The sequence below is a fragment of the Cryptomeria japonica genome, chromosome 4 (genome assembly GCF_030272615.1).
Source record: "Cryptomeria japonica chromosome 4, Sugi_1.0, whole genome shotgun sequence".
In the NCBI taxonomy this organism is placed as follows: Eukaryota; Viridiplantae; Streptophyta; class Pinopsida; order Cupressales; family Cupressaceae; genus Cryptomeria; species Cryptomeria japonica.
This window is the reverse complement of record NC_081408.1, coordinates 11,609,484-11,629,942: the sequence shown is the minus strand read 5'-3', so window position 1 is coordinate 11,629,942 and position 20,459 is coordinate 11,609,484. Positions and strand designations below refer to the sequence as shown.

The following is a 20,459-nucleotide window of genomic DNA, read 5'->3' as shown; positions in this document are numbered from 1 at the left end:
AGCTTAGAAAATGCAACCATGACAATGCCTTACATCAATTGGGTCTTATTGACTCACAAACCTATCAACCTACTACATATGATCATTTTCACCTTGTGGGTGATATTAGTCTCTTTAGGATTCATTTGTGTCTTTGGGTGATCCTGCACCACCAACTTAGAATTAGCATAATTCAATAAGTAGCAAGATTTGAATTAGAAAAGATCGCCAAATTATCCTCCTGAAATTCAAGGAAAAAAGTTCGGGACTAGGTAGTAGAGATTCCCCCTAGTCCTATCAACTTTTTTTCGAATTTATAGGATGTGAGATAACGGGATTTTAATGTAGAATCTAGCTCGGTGGCTCAAATCAAGGTGTGTAGATATGCAGGATGTGCTTTGAAGATTGAAATGAGGGTAAGATTAGGATAAAATCAAGACTAAAGAATAAAAAGGCGACACCTAAGATTAAGGGCCCAATTTTATTCTATTAGAATTGATGAGAGATGACTTAAGTTTAACTAAATTATTATTAATTGCCTAAAGAAGTCCTATAATATGTAATGCAATGGAGCACACTAAGGTGAGTGCTAAGAAAACCTAATTAAAGGTGTACAATTTATGATGCTACATTAATGTTCCTCCAAGGACTAAACCAACATTCCAAAATCGTGGAGTCATACCACCCCACTAGTTCAAAATCACCTAAGTGTATAATTAATGAGGTTATTGCTCCCCAACTACACCTAATCCCATCCAAAATCCTAACCATATACCAAATAGTAATACAAATCAACCCATCGAGACCATCCAACCTCTATGAACACGAATCCACTATCCCTCCTCACCCAACTTGAGGAGTCTAGCCATGATAAATCCCTTCCCCATCACACCATCCACCCAAACCCAACCATTCAAAAAAATTATTCCAAAGCATGTCAAATTATCCCCCCCTCCAAATCAAGACCCTACTATTCCATCTATTTTCCCTTGCGATCCCTTACTACCTCCTATCAAAACCATCACCTATCCTCTTGGTTTCCTTTACCTTTACCCTTGGTGGTTCTATCACCACAAAGGAATAACACATATCCACCACCCATCCTCCTCCACCTCAAAATGAATTCGCATCTTGTTTCCAAAACAACCAATGACCATTTGCAACCCAAATGCTCAAAAACATAAATTATCATGGCAAAGACTTACACCTTCATGAGAAAGGAATCCTAGAGATCATCCATGTCCAAGAAAATCCACAATTTCATGACCTAAGCTATAAATCCTAAGACAAACCATCTAAAAATGTTAGTACAGCCTTGGTTTGTCCTAAGGTTGTTTCTTCCAAGTCCATAATATGGGCCTCCCATCACTCCTCTAAAACATTTACCACCATACCTACTTTTCTATCATACTGGTCCAAAATGAGAGCTATTATACATCCCATATCTTTCAAATCTATTTGGGCCTTTATGTCTCAAAATCAACCTTTACACATCCCTCAGTTTCACCATCCAACTTGGGTCCACATGTCCCAAAACCCTTCATCCCCCATCCTACCAATCTATTCCTTCCAATCTCCCATCAATACCAACAAATGCATACATCTATGAACCATTTCCAATGCATTCCCTTCATTCCTCTTATCACACACTATCCAAACCATCCATCCTCGTGCACCCATTCCATTGCCTTTAAAAGCAATTTGGATGCCAAATTAAACATACAAGAAAAAGAAATTTTAAAAAACCATATGAATCTAAGAATCACCATTTCCCCTCAAAATGACATGCAAAAACAAAGAAAATTTGTTCCAAAATCTATATAAATCTAAGCAGCCACAAAGGTCTACCTTTTGTGAAACAAGGTGAATAAAGCATGCAATATGAACCTAAACTAAAGTAATTGCAAATTTAAATCCAAAGGTTAACCTTTATAGTATGTGATTGCAAATGAAAGAGAGAAAGAAAACCATAACACATATAACACTAGATATACATGGAGAAACTCTTTCAAGAAAAAAAATTATTATAGAAGTTGAGGAAAGTATATTACTAATCCAATGAGTGATTACAACATGAATACACTTCTCTGAATAAGTTTGTAGAAACTAGTAGTAGCCTATTGCTTGCACAGCTAAACAAAACTTGATGGAAAACACTAGCTCAAGGTCCCAATTTATAGAAACTCTAGGAAGTAATTACCATTGTAGTATCATGAAACAACATATAGCCAAACCACCTAGAAAAATCTCATCTCTTAAAGATGCTTCTTACAACTATCATATGGCATCTAGCCAATTTGGGCACCTATGAACCAAGATAGTGGTCTTCTATCATAAATGTTGTCATAGGGACTCATAATGACTGTCATTTAACTATTATACATGCATTTACAACTCCTTACAAATGTCCATGCACCTCAAAACAAGAGATTCCAAAGGGACACCTAGCTAGTTTGTCATTTTCCTAGAAGACAAAATGGTAGCGGTAATTTTTTTCTAACTTGAGTTCTTTCACCATCAATGGTTAAATGGTTTCACCTCTTTGGGTAAGTTACAAATAACATTAGGGGAACAAAAAAATTTAAAGGATTTACAAGGTTGATGTCACCTAAATCCTAATATTCTCCCACTTGATGTCATATAATGTAAATTACCCTATAGAGATACATAAACATAGAATTAAGTACAAAGATCAAGGTCCATGGTTTTCCTGCACCAAGAGAACTTATCTGTGGTTATTGGCTTCATGAGAGAATTTGCAACATTATTCAAAATGTCAACCTTTTCAATCAAGACCTATCCATTCTCAACCATTTCTCACACAAAGCGATACTAAAAATCAACATACTTGGTTCAAGCATGATACATAGGATTTTTGGCCAAACATATGCCAATTTGACTATCACACCCAATCCTCACTATAAATAAAACCAATACCATTATCAAGCCTTTGTAACCAAACTGCCTTCATAGAGGCATGTGTAGCAACCATATACTCTTCTTTAGAGGTGGACAACACAACTATAGTTTTTATTTTAGTCATCCAACTCACTACACTCCAAACAAAGTTAACACATAGCCACTAGTGGACCTTCAACTATCCAAGTCACTTGCCCAATCTACATCAAAATTTATTTAATTGACATGCCCGAGCTTCAAATCTCCTATTACTGGTAACGAGCTAGTCAACCCATCCAAATATTCATAGCATGTGTATTTAGATTTAATTTTTTCTCGAATTTACAAGACTTTCATAAAAATCAACTACAACTACCTTCTGTCACCTTAATCTTGATATCAAATTCTAAATGAAATACAAGCATATTGCTAGTTCTGGATTACTCACCTTTTAGAAATAGTTGTCAAAGCTACTAAATTTATGCACAATGCTTGATCTCCTTTTCAAATTCCTCTTTTGATCACAATTAAGCTTCTGAATGATTTATTTCAAGGCTAAAACGGGTATAAATAACTTTGTAAGTATAATCAATGCATGCCTACTTAAGCTCCTGCAATAAATTCCTTGAATTTGAAATTTGGCATCATCATGTTAATGAGATTTTCAAATGTATTGTTGAGCTTTGTTACGAGTTTTGGAACTCGCTATTATAGGCACTTCACACAAATATTTTTCTTTGGTTTCTCCATGCCCCGGAAAGGAGTAGTTCCTACAATTCTATCGAGGAGTGACCTTAGGGTTTGAACTCACCTTCAAACCTGAAAACATCTCATGAAACAATCTTTAAAAGTGTCACCAGGTTCCGACCTTGCTTTTTGAACTTTGCCTTGAATGCATCAAAACTTTACTTTCCTTTCTGCTTTGGTGCCACTTGTTTGGTTGAGCTCCAATAATCAAGAACCATCATCAAAGTCTAATGTTGTATGTTGAATTGCAAGACTTCAATACTTCGAATGAAAGCTTCACAAATAGAACAAGGTTAAGTTCAAAACTAATGTGTCGGAGTCCAACAAAGGAGATGGAACATGGGGCATCAAAGGGTGATGCGACATTGGAACTAAGACAATAATGATAAAACCAAAAAGCGATCTTATAAAAGGTTGAAGTAGATGTCGAGGAGCAACGTTTGAAGTGGAACTCAACCAAGACCAGTAGGATTCACAAGATACTTAAAGAAAAAGGACTTGGACTAGTTCAAAATGACTTGTCGAACTTCGACAAGGGTTCAAGAATCGACTCAAAAACCCAACAAGCTTAAACAGACAACTTTAATTAATTTCATTCAAAAATTACAAGGTAAGACCCAAATTAGATAGAGTAAATTTAGGCAACAAATACTTAAACATATATACATAGTTTATATATAGGTGCAAGAAAAATATCCCCAAAATTGAGCCAGCAGTTGGGTTTGAGCTCCTCATGTTGAGACATGGACCAGCTAGGACTTGAACCTAGGACCTTCCATACGTTGTTGGAGTGCTCTACCACTGAGTTACTGGCCCCTCTTGGACCAGTCCATCGTCAGTCCGGGTGTGACTTATTTCCAAAACCAACACCCCCCCACCTTAAGCCACACCTCTCGTGTGCTTGGGGCTCCCAGCCTGGACCTTGCTCTGATACCATGTTGAGACATGGACCAGCTAGGACTCGAACCTAGGACCTTCCATACGCTGTTGGAGTACTCTACCACTGAGCTACTGGCCCCTCTTGGACCAATCCATCGTCGGTCTGGGTGTGGCTTATTTCCAACACCAACACCTCACCCATATGAAGAATCTAAACAAACTAAAATGTGAGAAGGGACCTACGGAAAAGTGACCAAAACTATAAACAAGACATGTCAAACCTATTGATTTCTACTGGTGGTGATGATGATTGGTGAAATGTTTTCCTTCCATCCAAGTATACACTTCAGAATCCAAATTGCTCAACAATCAGTAAATTAAATTTTGAAATATAGACATAAATTAGGAAATATATGGTATTGCAAACTCAAAGTGTTAAGGCAGGGGAAAAACCACCAGATTTATCAGCATATCTATACTCAAACTGTTGCAATGAATTTTGAAACCCAAATTGCTACTAATTTAATCAGAAAAGGAAGGAAAGTGCTTGAAGTTTCAAAACAGAAGAATCATAGCCATCACCTCTGCCATCAACTTCATAGATCTTGGACACATCTTGACCTTGCAATGGAGCAATTCCCCTTTTTAAAACCACAACACAGTTATTTGCAGGCTACTCCATGAATTTTTTTCCACTTTGCACACAGGTAACTTGGAGTTTTTTGATAACTAGGTTTTTCTCAAAAGTGGAAGGGTTACCAAAGGCAACAGTAAAAATGTTGATGAAGAACTCATAGATCCCTTTACTGGTGGATCTCCAAGGGTTACTCATCCAATCCTAGAATTTCAATTGATATTTTCAACACCTTTATCTTTGCAAAACATGGTCTCTTTACCATTTTGAGCTCATATTCATTGTGGTGATCATGTCAAAGATTTCACACTTGCAGCTACTCATAGTCTCTCTTCTCCTATGGTCTTCCAACTTTCCTGCAACATCCAAGCAAACCCCTAAATCTACAACCATATAAATTTGGAAGAAATTTGTACATCAGATTTGAATAGTCAATTTTTAGAATTGCATGATGAGATTGTTTTCAAAACCTTTGGTCAGCATCTTTTTGGTGGTGGCCCTTTCAATTTAAACAATTGATAGATGTTCTTGCTCAGGTTCTCCTTGTTGATGTGTTTTAGGCACACATGCGAACACAGAATAAAATACCATAAGTATCGTATCCTCTCTTGAATAAAATCTCTCAGATGTTGAAGATTAGCTTAAGGGTCACTCGAGAAGACTCCAAGGTTCATGAATGTAGGGTCACTACGTGTGGATAAGCTCGTTGGTTTGATGTGATTTTGCTGGAATCACAAGGGGACTTATATTAGAATGCTTGAATGCTTGATTTGTTGGAACTTGATCATCTAATGTTGCTATATGGTGATGATGTTTTTCCTAAACTAGCTCGAGTTTGAAAATATGGCAAAAGGTAAAGGGTTGAGAAAGTCTATTCTGAGGCCTAGAATGTAAGAACATAGATGAATGACTATATGGAACCTTACTGAGTGAGGTCTCACCATCAACTTGAACAATTTGACACAAACTCGGTGCAATCTTCTAAGGAAATTTCAAAGATGTTTGAATCGATACCATCAAACATTGATCACCATTCAAGTTAATGCATATGCAATGGATGAATAAAGATTTGAGGTTAAACTCATATCATTCCAGTTGACCACACAAGGCACACTTACAAGCAATAAGAGGCTAGTGGTATGGACTGGGCGGATTTCACACAAATGCATTCAACAAATTCTTCCATTCAATCTAATTATTTATCATCTAACATGAAGATCCAACAAGAAACCATGCATGTTATAAAGAAACAACACACTTCGTCATAACGTTAATGAAAATAGGGTTCATTTACAACTTAGGCAACAATTTCTCCCTTCTCCTCCTACCCTACTCTAATTACTATTTTTCTTTTCTTTTAAGACTATCTATTGACTATTAGCTATTCTACTCGCTATTAACCAACTATTAACCTTTACAAATGAAGAGTTTGAGCTTTATATAGGGAGCTCGGTTACAATGAATAGCCAAGATTAATTCTCCATCAATGGCCAAGATTCTACAATGAAACCCTAATTAGGGTTTGTTATAACAAACTCTCCTTAGCCAATGAGAAAATTACATTCAATGAGTGTGGACCAATAAATGTCAAGGGTAGGTGTCTCGAAGTTTGTGTCATCATGGAGGAATCAGGTTCGCTGAATCAAGACACGTCAATGTGGATCTTCTCTGATTGGCACATGGTGATTGGTATGATGACTAGGACGCCACTTTTAACTTGCACTTTGTAGGCTTGATAGATCACCATGAAGGAATGTTTCTTGATACTCACATTATCTAGCTTCCACGATGATGATGATCTTCTAACTTTGATTAACTCTTCTGAAACTATACTCCTAGGGTTTTCAATAATGGAAGTGCAAGGTATAGATCTTGGCCTTGAAGTATCAATGTACCTTAGAATGAACTCTTGATGTCACCACTACCTTTCTCCTTTGGAATCCTTCTTAGTGACTCCTTGGTGCTATGAGTGTTGGTGTTGTGGTTCATGTCTTTGTCTAAGTGAGAGCTCCTTGTATAATAACCTTCTTATGTTTGTATTATGAAGTTCCTTCAAGTGTATCTACCTTGTATTTCAGCCTTGATGTTGAAATTTGATCCTAGAGCGGTTTGTTTCAATCTTCCTTCAATATGAACTCCTTGATTTCTTTCTTCATCTCCTCCAAAACAAATAAGCAAGCATCAAATACATATGATGTCCTAAGCACTATGCATGCAATCCAAAATGATATTAAAGCATCCACCATAACACAAGTGTTTATACGTGGAAAACCCAAATGGGAAAAACCACAGTGAGATGGGACTCACAAGTTAACTATCTGCAATAATAGATATCTGACCGGTTAAGGTTTACAAAAATACTCTGCTAGGAGTGAATCCTATTAAAGATCCCAAAGGTCTGTTAGGAGCTATACCCTGTTAAAGGTAGTACCCTGTTAAGAGTAACCTCGATAGAGAATTTCTGAATCCAAACTAATGGATCACTTTGTTAGAGGATTTGTACATTGAAGCTTGTTAGAGCTTACCCAGTTAGGGGATTTTGATTGTTGTAGTGATTAGAAAACAACAGGTGGTATGATCTAGAAGTAGCATAACTTGCTTAATTAGATCCTCTTCTGCTCGCTCAAAACTACATCACCAATTTCATCACGAACATATTCTACAATGCCTTCAACTTCTATCTTGCATCATACCATATCATAAAAATAGTTTATCATAATGTCATTATATAGACATTTAATTTCATGAAATCATATCACAATTTCCTAGGTGGAGTGTATTTGGACAATAAAACATAACTCATCACAAATTACCATCAAATTTGTCAGTTAGGGGTAACTCATCACGACCGGTGATATTTCATCACACAATCAATGAATATCGATTGGAACACTCATAGCGGTTAGGAGTTAACCACTTCCAACATATAAACCGATTGTCCTCCATTTGCTTCTTTGATCGTTTTCATTGAATCTCCAAGTTGGTGTCAAACCATTTCTGCATATACCGGTTGTCTACATATACTAGTTAGACACCTTCTAAAATCATCAATACCAGTTGCAATACAAGTAACTTTAAAAGTAATACCGGTTTGACTTAACTAAGATGACAATGTGAACATGTGTGTATACATGTTCCATCAATGACAACACTTGAAGTCATCCATTACAATCATCATCAAACCAACATCATATAGGTGCCTTAATGAGGAGATGAGCCCTTTTAGATTAAATCAAAACTTACCTTGCCCGACTTACCTCGAGATTGATTTTGAATTTGTTTTGGGTGCTAAAATGTTTGCCATGTGGAATTTTTGCTTTGTGCAAGGTACATGTAATTCGCTTGATATAGTGACCTCTCTATGTCCTTTCTAAGGATAGGCCCAAAATGATAAATTCGCTTTGTGTCCTTGATAAGGACAAAGTCAAAGTGAGGTTCACTCTCTATCCTCTCTAAGAACAAGCCTCCTAAGGCAGTTCGCTCTCTGTCCTCTCTAAGGACAAGACCTATAATTGATCAAGTTCACTTGGTGACCCTTAGCAACACATCAACACTCCCCACTAAGGGAATGTCTCAGAATAAAAATTTGATAAACTACATTGAGAACTAGCAAAACATAATTGGATTTCACATAAAAAGGTTAAAAATCACTCTGGTTACATGTTCAAATTGGTAATAGAACCAAGATCAGTACAAGGCCGAAGTACACAATGCAAAGGATAATACCCACCCTCACCCCACCCACCCAACAAGAGGTGCATGATTATACTTTGATGTCAGTCCTCTGCATTCTAGCCATTGTGCTTATCAAAATCTTCAAGTTCTTGAGTTCACAACTAAACACCTGATATAATCACAAAAAAAAATGACAAATGTCATTAAATGTGCAATCTTCTTATAATTAAGACAAAGAAGCTCATGGCTTTGGGAATTGCTGTATAGTGACTGCATTACCCTTACATGACTCTGGCTCTCTACCATTAATCTCATGGTATAGTTTGGTTGTGTTGTGCACATTTGAACATCAACCTCGTGTATATAATCAGATGAACAAAATGGTTAGCTTTAATGAGAACTGGTCAGATTTATAACATTAATCAGTGTCATACATTTAAGAGCATTCGAGGTAACTCAGGTAAGTAAAGGATGTCTAAAAGTTTATAAAGCTACCATGCAGAAGGGAACTGAATATCCTTGGATATAGGGGCAGGGATCACAGTGGGTATACATCCACATGGACACAATATCTGAAACAAAATATGATAGCAATACAAGTCAACATTGCCAAACTAAAAATAGTTTAGAAAATATAAACTTAAGGATGTCTAAAAGTTTATAAAGCTACCATGCAGAAGGGAACCGAATATCCTTGGATATAGGGGCAGGGATCACAGTGGGTATACATCCACATGGACACAATATCTGAAACAAAATATGATAGCAATACAAGTCAACATTGCCAAACTAAAAATAGTTTAGAAAATATAAACTTAAGGATGTCTAAAAGTTTATAAAGCTACCATGCAGAAGGGAACTGAATATCCTTGGATATAGGGGCAGGGATCACAGTGGGTATACATCCACATGGACACAATATCTGAAACAAAATATGATAGCAATACAAGTCAACATTGCCAAACTAAAAATAGTTTAGAAAATATAAACTTAAGGATGTCTAAAAGTTTATAAAGCTACCATGCAGAAGGGAACTGAATATCCTTGGATATAGGGGCAGGGATCACAGTGGGTATACATCCACATGGACACAATATCTGAAACAAAATATGATAGCAATACAAGTCAATATTGCCAAACTAAAAATAGTTTAGAAAACATAAACTTACTCCAAAAAAGCCACTTTTCAACAATAACAGATATAAGAGTTCTACAGAACATAAAATTGTTTGCATGTTTCTCTCAATAACATATTTAAATAGCCCTTGTGAACTTTTGCATGAATGATAGACATCCAATTAAAACAATATAAATCAAGGGGCAGCGACAACAAAAGAAAACATAACCTATCTACATGCATAATAGTCAACAATTACATCGATCAGGAAAACAAAATGGTAAATCACAGTAGTCAAACTGAATGTGAGCGATAGCACGTAAATCCATCATTTCTGCAAAAAAGTGAAACATAACCAAAGTGCCACATCACTATTTAAAAGAATAGAACATATCTAAACTGGTCTATCCTAAACAAAGAAAGACATCTAACCAGAAATGATCTTGTCTCCAGTAAGTGTATACTGCTATCATTAACAGATTGCTTAAAATTCGCACACAACTGTTATTTCTCTGAAAAAATGGAAACATCAGATGAACTGTGCCAACAAAAATACCAAAACTAGTAAAGCTATGTGAAGATTCAGATTAACATAGATGATCTTACAAAAGCTGGTTTTATAGAAATTTAAAATTTATTTTGAGAAGACTACATGTTCACATATTAGGAGAATATAGCTTCATGCATTCTAAGGTATCAAATATAAGTAATTCTTATTGCTTTGTCTTCTTATTGCAGATCATCTTCTAAAGATGGAACAGGAAAACCCAACAACTCACACATGCCATTCTTCTGATGATCACTTTTAGGCATCGGTGCATCTTAAAAGAACCCTATTTTGTCCTCTCCTTTGTCAAGTGTGCAATTACAAAAAAAAATAGATTATGTGCTCACATTGTCAAGTTTTGGAAATTACAAAATTCTGGATCCAGAATAATACATAAAACTCAACCTCATGATGATTCTAGAGTTAAGAACCACTACTCACAATCTCGCAACTACACAGCCATTTTCATGTCTATTTTCTTGTGGGAATCATATCCAAGAAGCTGGATATCACTTGCAACAAAAGAATCAATATCCTTCTTTTCTGGGTTTATTTTCAAAATCTGCAGTCCAAAATGATAAGAAATTAACAACAGGAATAATTCCATAAAATACAACCCATCCTGCAGAATTTTACAGAAAAAAAACAGTTGCGAACCTCAGTAGCAAAAATGGTTAGACAAAACAGACTTACTGGAAATGGTTTAGGTGAATTCTTAAGTTGTTCCAAGAGAGGACCAACATGATTTTTATATACATGAGCATCTCCAAGCACATGGATAAAATCACCAGGAATGAGGTCTGAAAATACATTCATTATTCATCCCACAATAACATAAAAAGAATAAGAACCAAATTCAAAAAAACAAAACACAAATTTATGACTAAAATAGCCCAGTAATTCTGAGTAAACGAAGTTTTGCGCATATTCAGCATACCACAAACATGAGCAATCATGCATGTTAATAGTGCATAGGATGCAATGTTGAAAGGCACACCAAGACCCATATCACATGATCGCTGGTACATTTGACATGACAATTCCCCTTTGGCCACATAAAACTGCACAAAAAACACCAGAATGACATTAAATAGAAGAATTAAATGTGAATGCAAATGGATCTAGGAGTTTGGCATCATACAATTAAGAGCTGACCTGAGCAAACATGTGGCATGGGGGAAGAGCCATGAGTTTGAGGTCTGCAGGGTTCCATGCAGAAAGTATAATCCGACGATCTTCTGGATTGAATTTAATTTTGTGAATTACATCTGCCAGTTGATCAAAGCCTTGGCCAGTGTAATCTGCATGCATATCAGTATACCTGTCCAAACAGCATATTGAACATTACGACTTAGTGTAAACAGATTTCATTTCAAAAAAAACCCATTATATCACAATTTCTTACAGAATACTTTACCAACCTAGCTCCAAAATGCCTCCACTGAAATCCATATACTGGTCCCAAATCACCTTCTTCTCTTTCTTTCAGCCCAATACTGAAACAAAAAGCACATGAAATTTTTTAGGCAGAAAACTAAAATTTGAAACATGCTCCAAAATTAAAAACCACACTGAAAACAATTTAGTTCCTATTAAACTTTATCTTTTATTATTTGCAGATATCATACTTAAGGGGCTGAAAGTAAACAGTTGGCCCGTTGTTCTTTATTTGGGGCACACAAATCCCAAAATAAAGAACTTACCAGCTATTTAACCTCTTCCTACTTAAGGTGCACATTCCTATGACTTCCAACTTTGACAACCATGGGCATTTACAAAACAGGGCATATTCAATTCCTTTGTTCCATACTTATGCATCACTATTGCAAAAGTTTCACCATTAATAAAGGTCCACCACTCATTTGCAATTCTCCCATTGTTTGAAAAGTGTTTTTTGAGTACAGATCTCATAGGAGGAAAAGAAACTAATAAACTAGAATCTCTTGCATTATCAGATATCACATGACAATGAGTATGAGTAATTAATCACAAGGAAAGAGGATGATTGTTCATACGTAAGGAGAGAGGATGCTGTGAATACCTATCAAGGTAATCTCTTGATGCATTTCCATCCCATATATGTATTCCCTTTTCTTGCAGAACCTGAAATGTGAGAACCCAAAATAAAAAATTAGATACAAAATGACTGCAATTCTAAGAGTTTAGTCAAGGCAAGCATATAGGAAACAAAAGTGAAAAGAAATGACAAGCAGGATCATCTTATCAACATATAAAGATGACTAATTACGTATGTATATTGCTCAAGATATGAAACATGCTATCAAAACTTGTGCAAAAAAATTTAAATTTAAACAGGTGAATTCCCTAGACAAATATGTGATAGGTTTGAGGAGAAAAAAATTATTGCAGAAAATGAAAAGCAAACAAGGAAACTCCTTATTACATTTTACATTAAAGTAGATCTAATGATGATCTTTTTTCCAAACAATATTTACTTCTGTACATGGTTGATTCAAAATACCATATAAGGGTACTATAGAGCAGAGGACATTATAAATAGAATATGGTTGTGATATAAATGGCTCTACATAATGCTATGCCTGATGGCCATCATGTTTTTACTTCCAAAGTTTTTATTTTGATGGTATTTTTACTTTTAGATTAAAACCTTTCCATTTGTCCCTTTCGGCACCCCCTTGTGCCTCTAAGACCTCTTCTTTCAGGTACTTCAGGCTCCCACTTCCTCTGCCCTTTTGGCCAATTCGTATATCGATGGTTATCATGGTTGTCACATTCTCCTTGAAATTTCAAACCTAGTTCCAATGGTGCATACACAAAATATACAATCTACTTGCTTAATAACATATGGAATATTCAAAGGAATTCAGCTGCATATAAAGCTAAGTTATTGGGTTCCTCCCTAACCACTATAACAGTAAGGGTCTAGTCTAGCGCCGAGAGAGCTCTAGGTTCAACATAGGGCCAACATGAGCACCCCAAGTGGACCTTGGGTTAACCCAAGCCAAACTTGTGGGCCACCTGACCAAATATCAAAAAGAAGAAGAAAATAATTGAAGATTTTTTCAAAACAAAAAGTATCCTAAATACCTAATTTTGCCGTAAAGGCACTTAACTTCTTTTGCCTCATTTCACAAACACAAGTGAGTAAAACAACATTTTTGTCTCCAAGCTGCCATTGTTATTTTTTGAAGGTCAAAGCTACAAAAGAGAAAAACCTAGACCAACAAGAGAGAGAGTTGCACAAAGATTTATCCATCAAAGATAAGTGAATCTTGTAATTTTTTTCAAAATTTAAGACTTCAATTTTTTTTAAACTTATTTTATACATAATATAAAGGTATAATGCTAAAAAAAATTAAGTTGTCAGATTGTAAATTTGTAATGTCTTTTTATTTTGTTATGTTCATACAAAATGGCTAATGGTTCTAGTTCATTTGCCCCAAATGTAGAGAGCTCGTTTCAATTTGATGCAATGTCACCTCTTTGGCAACTAACAACCATAATTGAACAACATTTTGGTGATGGGATTTATTGTTACCTTTGTAGCCAATGTGAGTGCTCATATAAAAGCTTGTACGGTCAGATGAAAGTTCATTTCTGCACTATTACCACTTGAGAATAAAAACAAATCAAAAGCCAAATAAAAAAGGGTTCGAAGCAACAAAGAATGGGATATATTAAAGAACAAGTGAACACCAACATAGTAAGTAATTGATCAAAGGATAAGAGTGTATCCTCTTTCCATGAAAGAATTTTATGATAATTCTAGTGGCTTATCACAATCAACTAGCTCACGTGCTAATGCTCTTCGGAGATGCATTCTCTGCCCAAAATGATTTCATCCCCAATAGGAGACATTACCATATTTTGCCCTAAAAACACAATTCCAATTAGAATAAGAAATGTAGACCATTTAAGAATACAAATTTACCAATCGAAATGCCTTCTACAAGAGAAGGCCTGGTCTAGGCCTGCACACATTATTAGTCATTGGAGATTGAAATTAACTCATAAGCCATAATATCATATATCATACTAATCATCAGTAAACATCACAAAGTCATATAACATTCCCATATTAAGATCTAAGACAATAGCCACTCCAACGTGGATTCCCATGATAACCTCATTAGGAATTCGTTGAAACGTTTGCAAACTGCACTCTCAAGGTTTGTCACCCTTGTACTGCGAGAGCATGGAAGGTGGGCTGCCCTTCCATCCCTCAGTTCACCTTGTAGGCACTCCATCCTCCTTGATCAAACTTAGGAGCACTAAACAGCCTCCCAGCCCATGAGGCTTAACCCTTGATGGGTGGCATGCTTGATAAGAGTATGAAAACTACCTTCCTCCACCAAGCCCAAGAGCACACATACACCTCTCAGACCATGAGGCTTAACCCCCTATGAGTGGCATACTTGAGGTACCTTCTACATATGACCTGGCTAGTGGGAGTAACACTGTAGTTGATTCTAATTCAAATGACATCGAACTAAATGTTGAGTTTGATGTCCTCAATGAAGAGCAATATGAAAATTATTGAGTATATATATATATGAACCCATACTCTTACCCAAAGAAAAAAACCATACCAACATACCCAAACCCCAAACCCATTCCTGTCCCGATATGAAGACTATCAACATAGTTATAAATGATAAAATAATCACCAAAGCATGCAGGTTTAGGGATTGGGAGAAAGATGCCCATATCACCTGGTGAATATAATATGAATATAGCCATAGCCTTCTTATAGTCCCATACCCTATTTAAAAAATGATATCTTCATCCCTATGTCCAAGGTCTCTTGCTAACTATGGAAGATGCCACTACCAGATAAAATCCAAACAAGGTTGCATGGAAACAGATACGGATACAAATACAGACACGGTATTGGAATATGAAATATGATCATTTTTAAGACCCCCAATATGGATACAGCTGGATACGTCATTCATAAAAAACACATACACATATTTAACACAATCCTCTAAGTTGTTTGAGGAGATTTTCATTACTTCAAAAGCAATATAGACACACAATTGCTACATAAATACTAATAAGTTAATTTAACATTTTACAATATGCAAAAATGGTAGAGTTGCATTGGAAGATAACTCAAAAAATAGGTCACTGAAATAGAAAAACATCTCATATGCCTTTCTCATTTGGTGTAGATTTTGCTTAAAATTGCACGAATAAAGTTTTTTCAATTAAATTTAAAAAGATTCATGTCAAATTTTACATAAATCAAATCACATAGTATCTAGCAAGGTTGGAAAACAAGGTTTTTTGGGCATGTGTGGGTACAATGTTCAAAGTGTATCCAACGTATCCGTTTCTGATACGGGAATGGATACAAGGATACGAGTGCCTAGGGAGGGACAAAGGAGTTTCCGGCTACTCTGAATCCAAATGAACAAAAATAGAATGATCAAATTGATTCCCAAATAAATGGTAAGTTGCAGATTATAAAACTTCTCTAGAAGGCCCAAATCTCAAATGACAGAAGAAAAACTTCTTAAAAACACCATGAAGAAACCCTTCACAGAAAAGCAAGGAGAAATATGTGCATAAAGAATGAGATAGAAAATGGGCTAAATTGTATTTAAAAAAATGTGTTGTTCAATGTGATAGTTCACTTTATCACAAAATACAAAAAACGTACAATTACAAACATTGTAATTGAGGAAAGAATCAGACTTCTTTCATTTTTGTTCGATCTATTAAGACAACTACCATGCTGGTCAATTGATCAATTAAGTACCTTCAGCTAGCATATGAGATATCCTTGGAATACTATAACCTCATTTGCCACATTTACTTTCAGATATCTTAATCGGTTCAATTTTTTAGCAATTTGAGATTTACCTTTGCATTTGTTGAACCACTTATGAACCATAGTAGTTCCTCGACCACTCCACGCCAAAAAACTCGCTATGGTAATACATGAAACAGTACAGTCAATAATACAGACTTCCAAAACATGAAAATATACAGAACAGACTTGCAATCATACGTGTATGTCTTTTAAGGCAAAACGAACACTTGATTGAAACATATAATCACAATAAGATAACACATAATTTCAGAGTAGATTAAGTTTTAACAAATAATCCCCACAGAGATGGACAAAGACAACTTATCACCTTTGTTGTTAGAAGCGGAAAACAATTGCGTAGATTAAACCGCATCTGGAAACATGAATTTTTATTATAAGCCTCTAGTGGTTTAAAAGCGTGCAAGAAATATACATCACAAACAGGACTAATAATTCCAAGAGTTTATTCATTTGACTCTGTTAAATAAGTAAACAATAAATCAACAATCAGAGCAAATTTAATTAACTAAAACGAAAAAGAAAAAAAACCTGACAACCAAATTTTGACAGTGTGCCAGTTCCTGTCCGATCTCCCTTGTCAATCCCATTTGAAATGATATCCTGTATCAACCTAAGATAAAAATACTCCTCATGTCTTTCAAAGATGAATTTGGGAAGAAACTGATACCGCCGAGATTCAAACCCATCATAAATATTCTTGGTTGTAGATCCATTGTCAACGCTTTGAGAAGACACTAAGGTGTCCGTACTACAAGAGTTTCCAAATCGAACATAGGTTGTGAAAGAAAATCGAATGTCATTTTCCACAGAGGGTGATGATGAATACCAAGGCCGAAATATAGATTTATCGATTGGAGGCATGAATGTGTCACATTCAAATGAAGTCTCTATTTCAGTGATGTGGATTGCATCACAATTAGGTTCAATGAGGGCTTCCCTGGAAAAAAAAATCAGAAATGGAACTGTTTTAGTGCAATCTGGTGACATACTAAAGCTACAAGTGTGAGATAAACCACTGCATTTGAGATAACAATGGGTATACCTATAAACCTGACCACCTCCAATGACAAACACGGTCTCTATAGACAAAGCGTATGGAGGAGCTGCAAGCATCTGAAGAGCTGAATGCAAACTCCCACACATAACTACATTCTCCATGGTCGCAATGTCAAAGCTACCTGACCGACTTAGTACAACATTCAAGCGGCCTGGAAGAGGCTGAAGCTTGTTTGGAATGCTTTCCCATGTTCTGCGTCCCATTATGATGGCATTCTTCTTTGAAGGAGCTGAAGTGTGAGATGTGACTTCCTTGAAGAACTTCAGATCCGAAGGCAGTTTCCATGGAAGCTTCCCATCCTTTCCAATTCCCATTGCTGATGTGGCAGCTACCACCACTTGGAATGTTCTCATAGGCTCTGAGGGCACATCAGAAACTCCTTGTGGGATGCTAGAGCTGAAATCATTCGCCATAGTTGCCATGGTAGAAATGAAGTGAAAGATGAATGAATAAGAAAATTGTTGTGATTGTTTCTGGACAAGTGAAGCCGCAAATATTGGGTTCTTGTAATGCTCTGCAAGCGAAAAAGGCAAAATAATCACAAAATAATCACAGCAGATTCTAGGCTATTTTGCATTAGGCAAAAAAGAAAGCAAGCATTGTACCTTGCAAACCATACAGAATGCTGACACACAAAGAGAATAGTCAAAGATAACCAACACCAAAGAGACTAAGAGGGGAAGTAAACATCCACTTGCTAGAATACTTATGTCAGAGACCGTATAGACAAATTCTAGAAAATTTATAGGTGTTGTAAGAACTACCAAGTACTAAACCGCGAAGAGCAGTTTGCACAGTAAATAAACTTTTAAAAACAACAATGAAAAGCCTTGTAAGTTCTAATGTTCATCAAACCTAGTTACAGTTAACAAGTTGAAAAAATTACTGTATGAATTAGAAATCTGAAGGCTATTCGCATGAGAAACGGCCTGGGGTTTTTTTCTGACAAAATGGCTTTAACTGCATTCAGAATCTAAAGTATATGTAAAAGCGTGTAACTTCAAGGAAGCAGAAGGTGAATACATTTCCTTTTAAACTAATATATGTTTTCCCCGCAATAAAAAAAATCCTTGCAATTCGTAAATCAGAAGCAATAATACAAAATCTTGATATATAAATTAGAAGTAAATTTTCATAAAAACATTTTTATAAAATTATAAGCGTACATTGATAAATTATATTACAGATGAATCTGGCTTAAAACTTAGGATATCATTTTATGATCTGAATTTTTATATGAACGAACTTTAGCATGCATTAATACAACAGATGATTTAATTTATTTTAAAACTGAATCTCTATATAAACAACATTCTGAATGAATAAAAGAGCACGCTAGAATAAATGGTACAGGTGATTTAGTTCTTCTGAAAATAAATCCATCTTATCTGTACCTCTTAAAAAAACATCTTCAAACCCTGAAAAGGGGTAAATCGGCCTTACAAGAGACTTAAACCTCACCACTTTTTTTGCGGGTAACATCAAACCGAACAGTAATAACATGTTTTTGTTGAAAGAAAAACGGGTGGCAAAGGGGCATTGTAGTAAGCAAACCTGGAAAAGAAAATTGACTTTTTATACGGAATTTGGGCGAAAACGATTTTTCCTGGACCAAATCGAACCGTTGGTTTTCTGGGCTTAATTACAGATGAATCTGACTTGGCGAAAAAAGATCCAAGATCCTGATATGGTGAGAAATTCATACATTTTGCAAGAGTTAGCAACACAGAAACGCCATTGGGGTTTGCTCTTATATCTTGAGCTCCTATGGCGGGAGATATGCCTAACAAAACATAGAAATTGTGGTTTTGAAATGCAAAAGTTATTAATAGTTGCTGTTTTCCGCCCCCGCCGAATTTTCTCTTACCGCGAGCTTTTAACCGCGTCGCGTGTCAGGTTGTGTAAACTGTAGACCATTTCAATCTAACTTTAAAGTTTTTAAAATATTTCAGTTTTTTAAAGAAAGTGAGGTTCCATAAATTTGGCCGTATTTGAAAAGTAGGGTAAAACAAAATAAACTAGCAATTGCACTTGTGGTGTGCAATGGGTACGTCGAAGGTTTGGAAGGTTAATTAGGAAAAAAAAAGGATTTATGGTTTGTATACATGTGTAGTACATGAGGTTAATTAGTAGGCCCTTTAGCAAATGATGGTGTGCGTGCAAGAAAGGTTTCAATAGAGAAATGATAGCTTCAAATCAACTATGGATCCACTTACAGGGATCCAAAGATGACTGAAATGATAATCAAGCTCATGTTATTTTTGCAATAGAGATAGAGAGGAAGAAATAGAGTTGAGAAGAGTAACTGAGAGATGGGCTAAGAAGATAAAGATTGAGATGGAGGAGAGAGGAGTAGATAGAAATGTATAGAAATAGAGAGCGGGAGAGTGATAAAAATAGATGGAGACGTAGGGAGAGGTATATGGGGAGATAAAGATAGAGAGAGATAGGGAGATAGAGAGATGTGGAGGGAGCATGAGAGGGAGAGAGAGTGAGTATAGATCGTGAGATAGAGGGAGTGAGATAGATCGAGGAGTGTTGATGACTATTTCCAACACATCCGCCAACAGTCAGGTAGCCAATGTGAACACTCACCACCTCTCCTGAAAATAGATGAATTTGGGAAAACTCACTACTCCAAGGTCTCTATAGTCGGGTCACAACAGTGATGGGGAACCCAATGGTTGATGTGGTTGTACTTGTTAAGGGGTCTGCTGGTTGAAACTAAATCTCGCTGATTGTGAATGGTTGAACTTCTTTTTTTTTTGTATTTTATGATTTAAGACTCTCTGGAAAATAAACTGAGAGTAAAAGGGAACAAGAAAATAACAATAAAACCAATACAATAACAACTTAATGAACTACTCAATTAGTTCCCTGCAATCCAAGAAATATCAAATATTATCCAAGTTAGCATTCAACAACGGACCTCCAGAAAACCTGCAAAATCATCAATTTCACAAACTTATGGAAATAAAATCATCAACAATATGGCCTATCACAATAATTCTCATACATCACTGATGTGTGCAATATGATTCATAAAGTGATAAACAAAAAGATCAAACCACGTTGCTAACTCCAAATAATAGACATTAGCATATT

At 35.8% G+C, this 20,459-nt stretch overlaps 1 protein-coding gene across 1 annotated transcript; it reads right to left on the bottom strand.

The window, feature by feature from the left end:
* Positions 1-10,493: 10,493 nt before the first annotated feature.
* LOC131040783 (bifunctional dihydrofolate reductase-thymidylate synthase 1) lies at positions 10,494-18,888 on the bottom strand. Its single transcript, XM_057973741.2, has 11 exons — positions 18,749-18,888; positions 17,340-17,868; positions 16,826-17,234; positions 16,605-16,649; positions 16,327-16,392; positions 12,518-12,579; positions 11,898-11,972; positions 11,632-11,797; positions 11,414-11,537; positions 11,170-11,276; positions 10,494-11,038 (listed from the first exon to the last, which is right to left on the bottom strand). The coding sequence occupies exons 1-11, from the start codon at positions 18,855-18,857 to the stop codon at positions 10,928-10,930; spliced, it is 1,803 nt and encodes a 600-aa protein (XP_057829724.2). The 5' UTR covers positions 18,858-18,888; the 3' UTR covers positions 10,494-10,927.
* Between the last annotated feature and the right edge of the window lie 1,571 nt (positions 18,889-20,459).

Bases quoted from the DNA above. Each gene is read 5' to 3' on its own strand.
- LOC131040783 (XM_057973741.2), bottom strand. From the start codon at position 18,857: ATGTTATTACTGTTCGGTTTGATGTTACCCGCAAAAAAAGTGGTGAGG. The intron at 16,650-16,825 runs GTTTTTTTTCTT...TCATGTTTCCAG, and splicing joins TGTCAAAATTTGGTTGTCAG to ATGCGGTTTAATCTACGCAA. The intron at 11,039-11,169 runs GTAAGTCTGTTT...TTTGGACTGCAG, and splicing joins ATTCACCTAAACCATTTCCA to ATTTTGAAAATAAACCCAGA.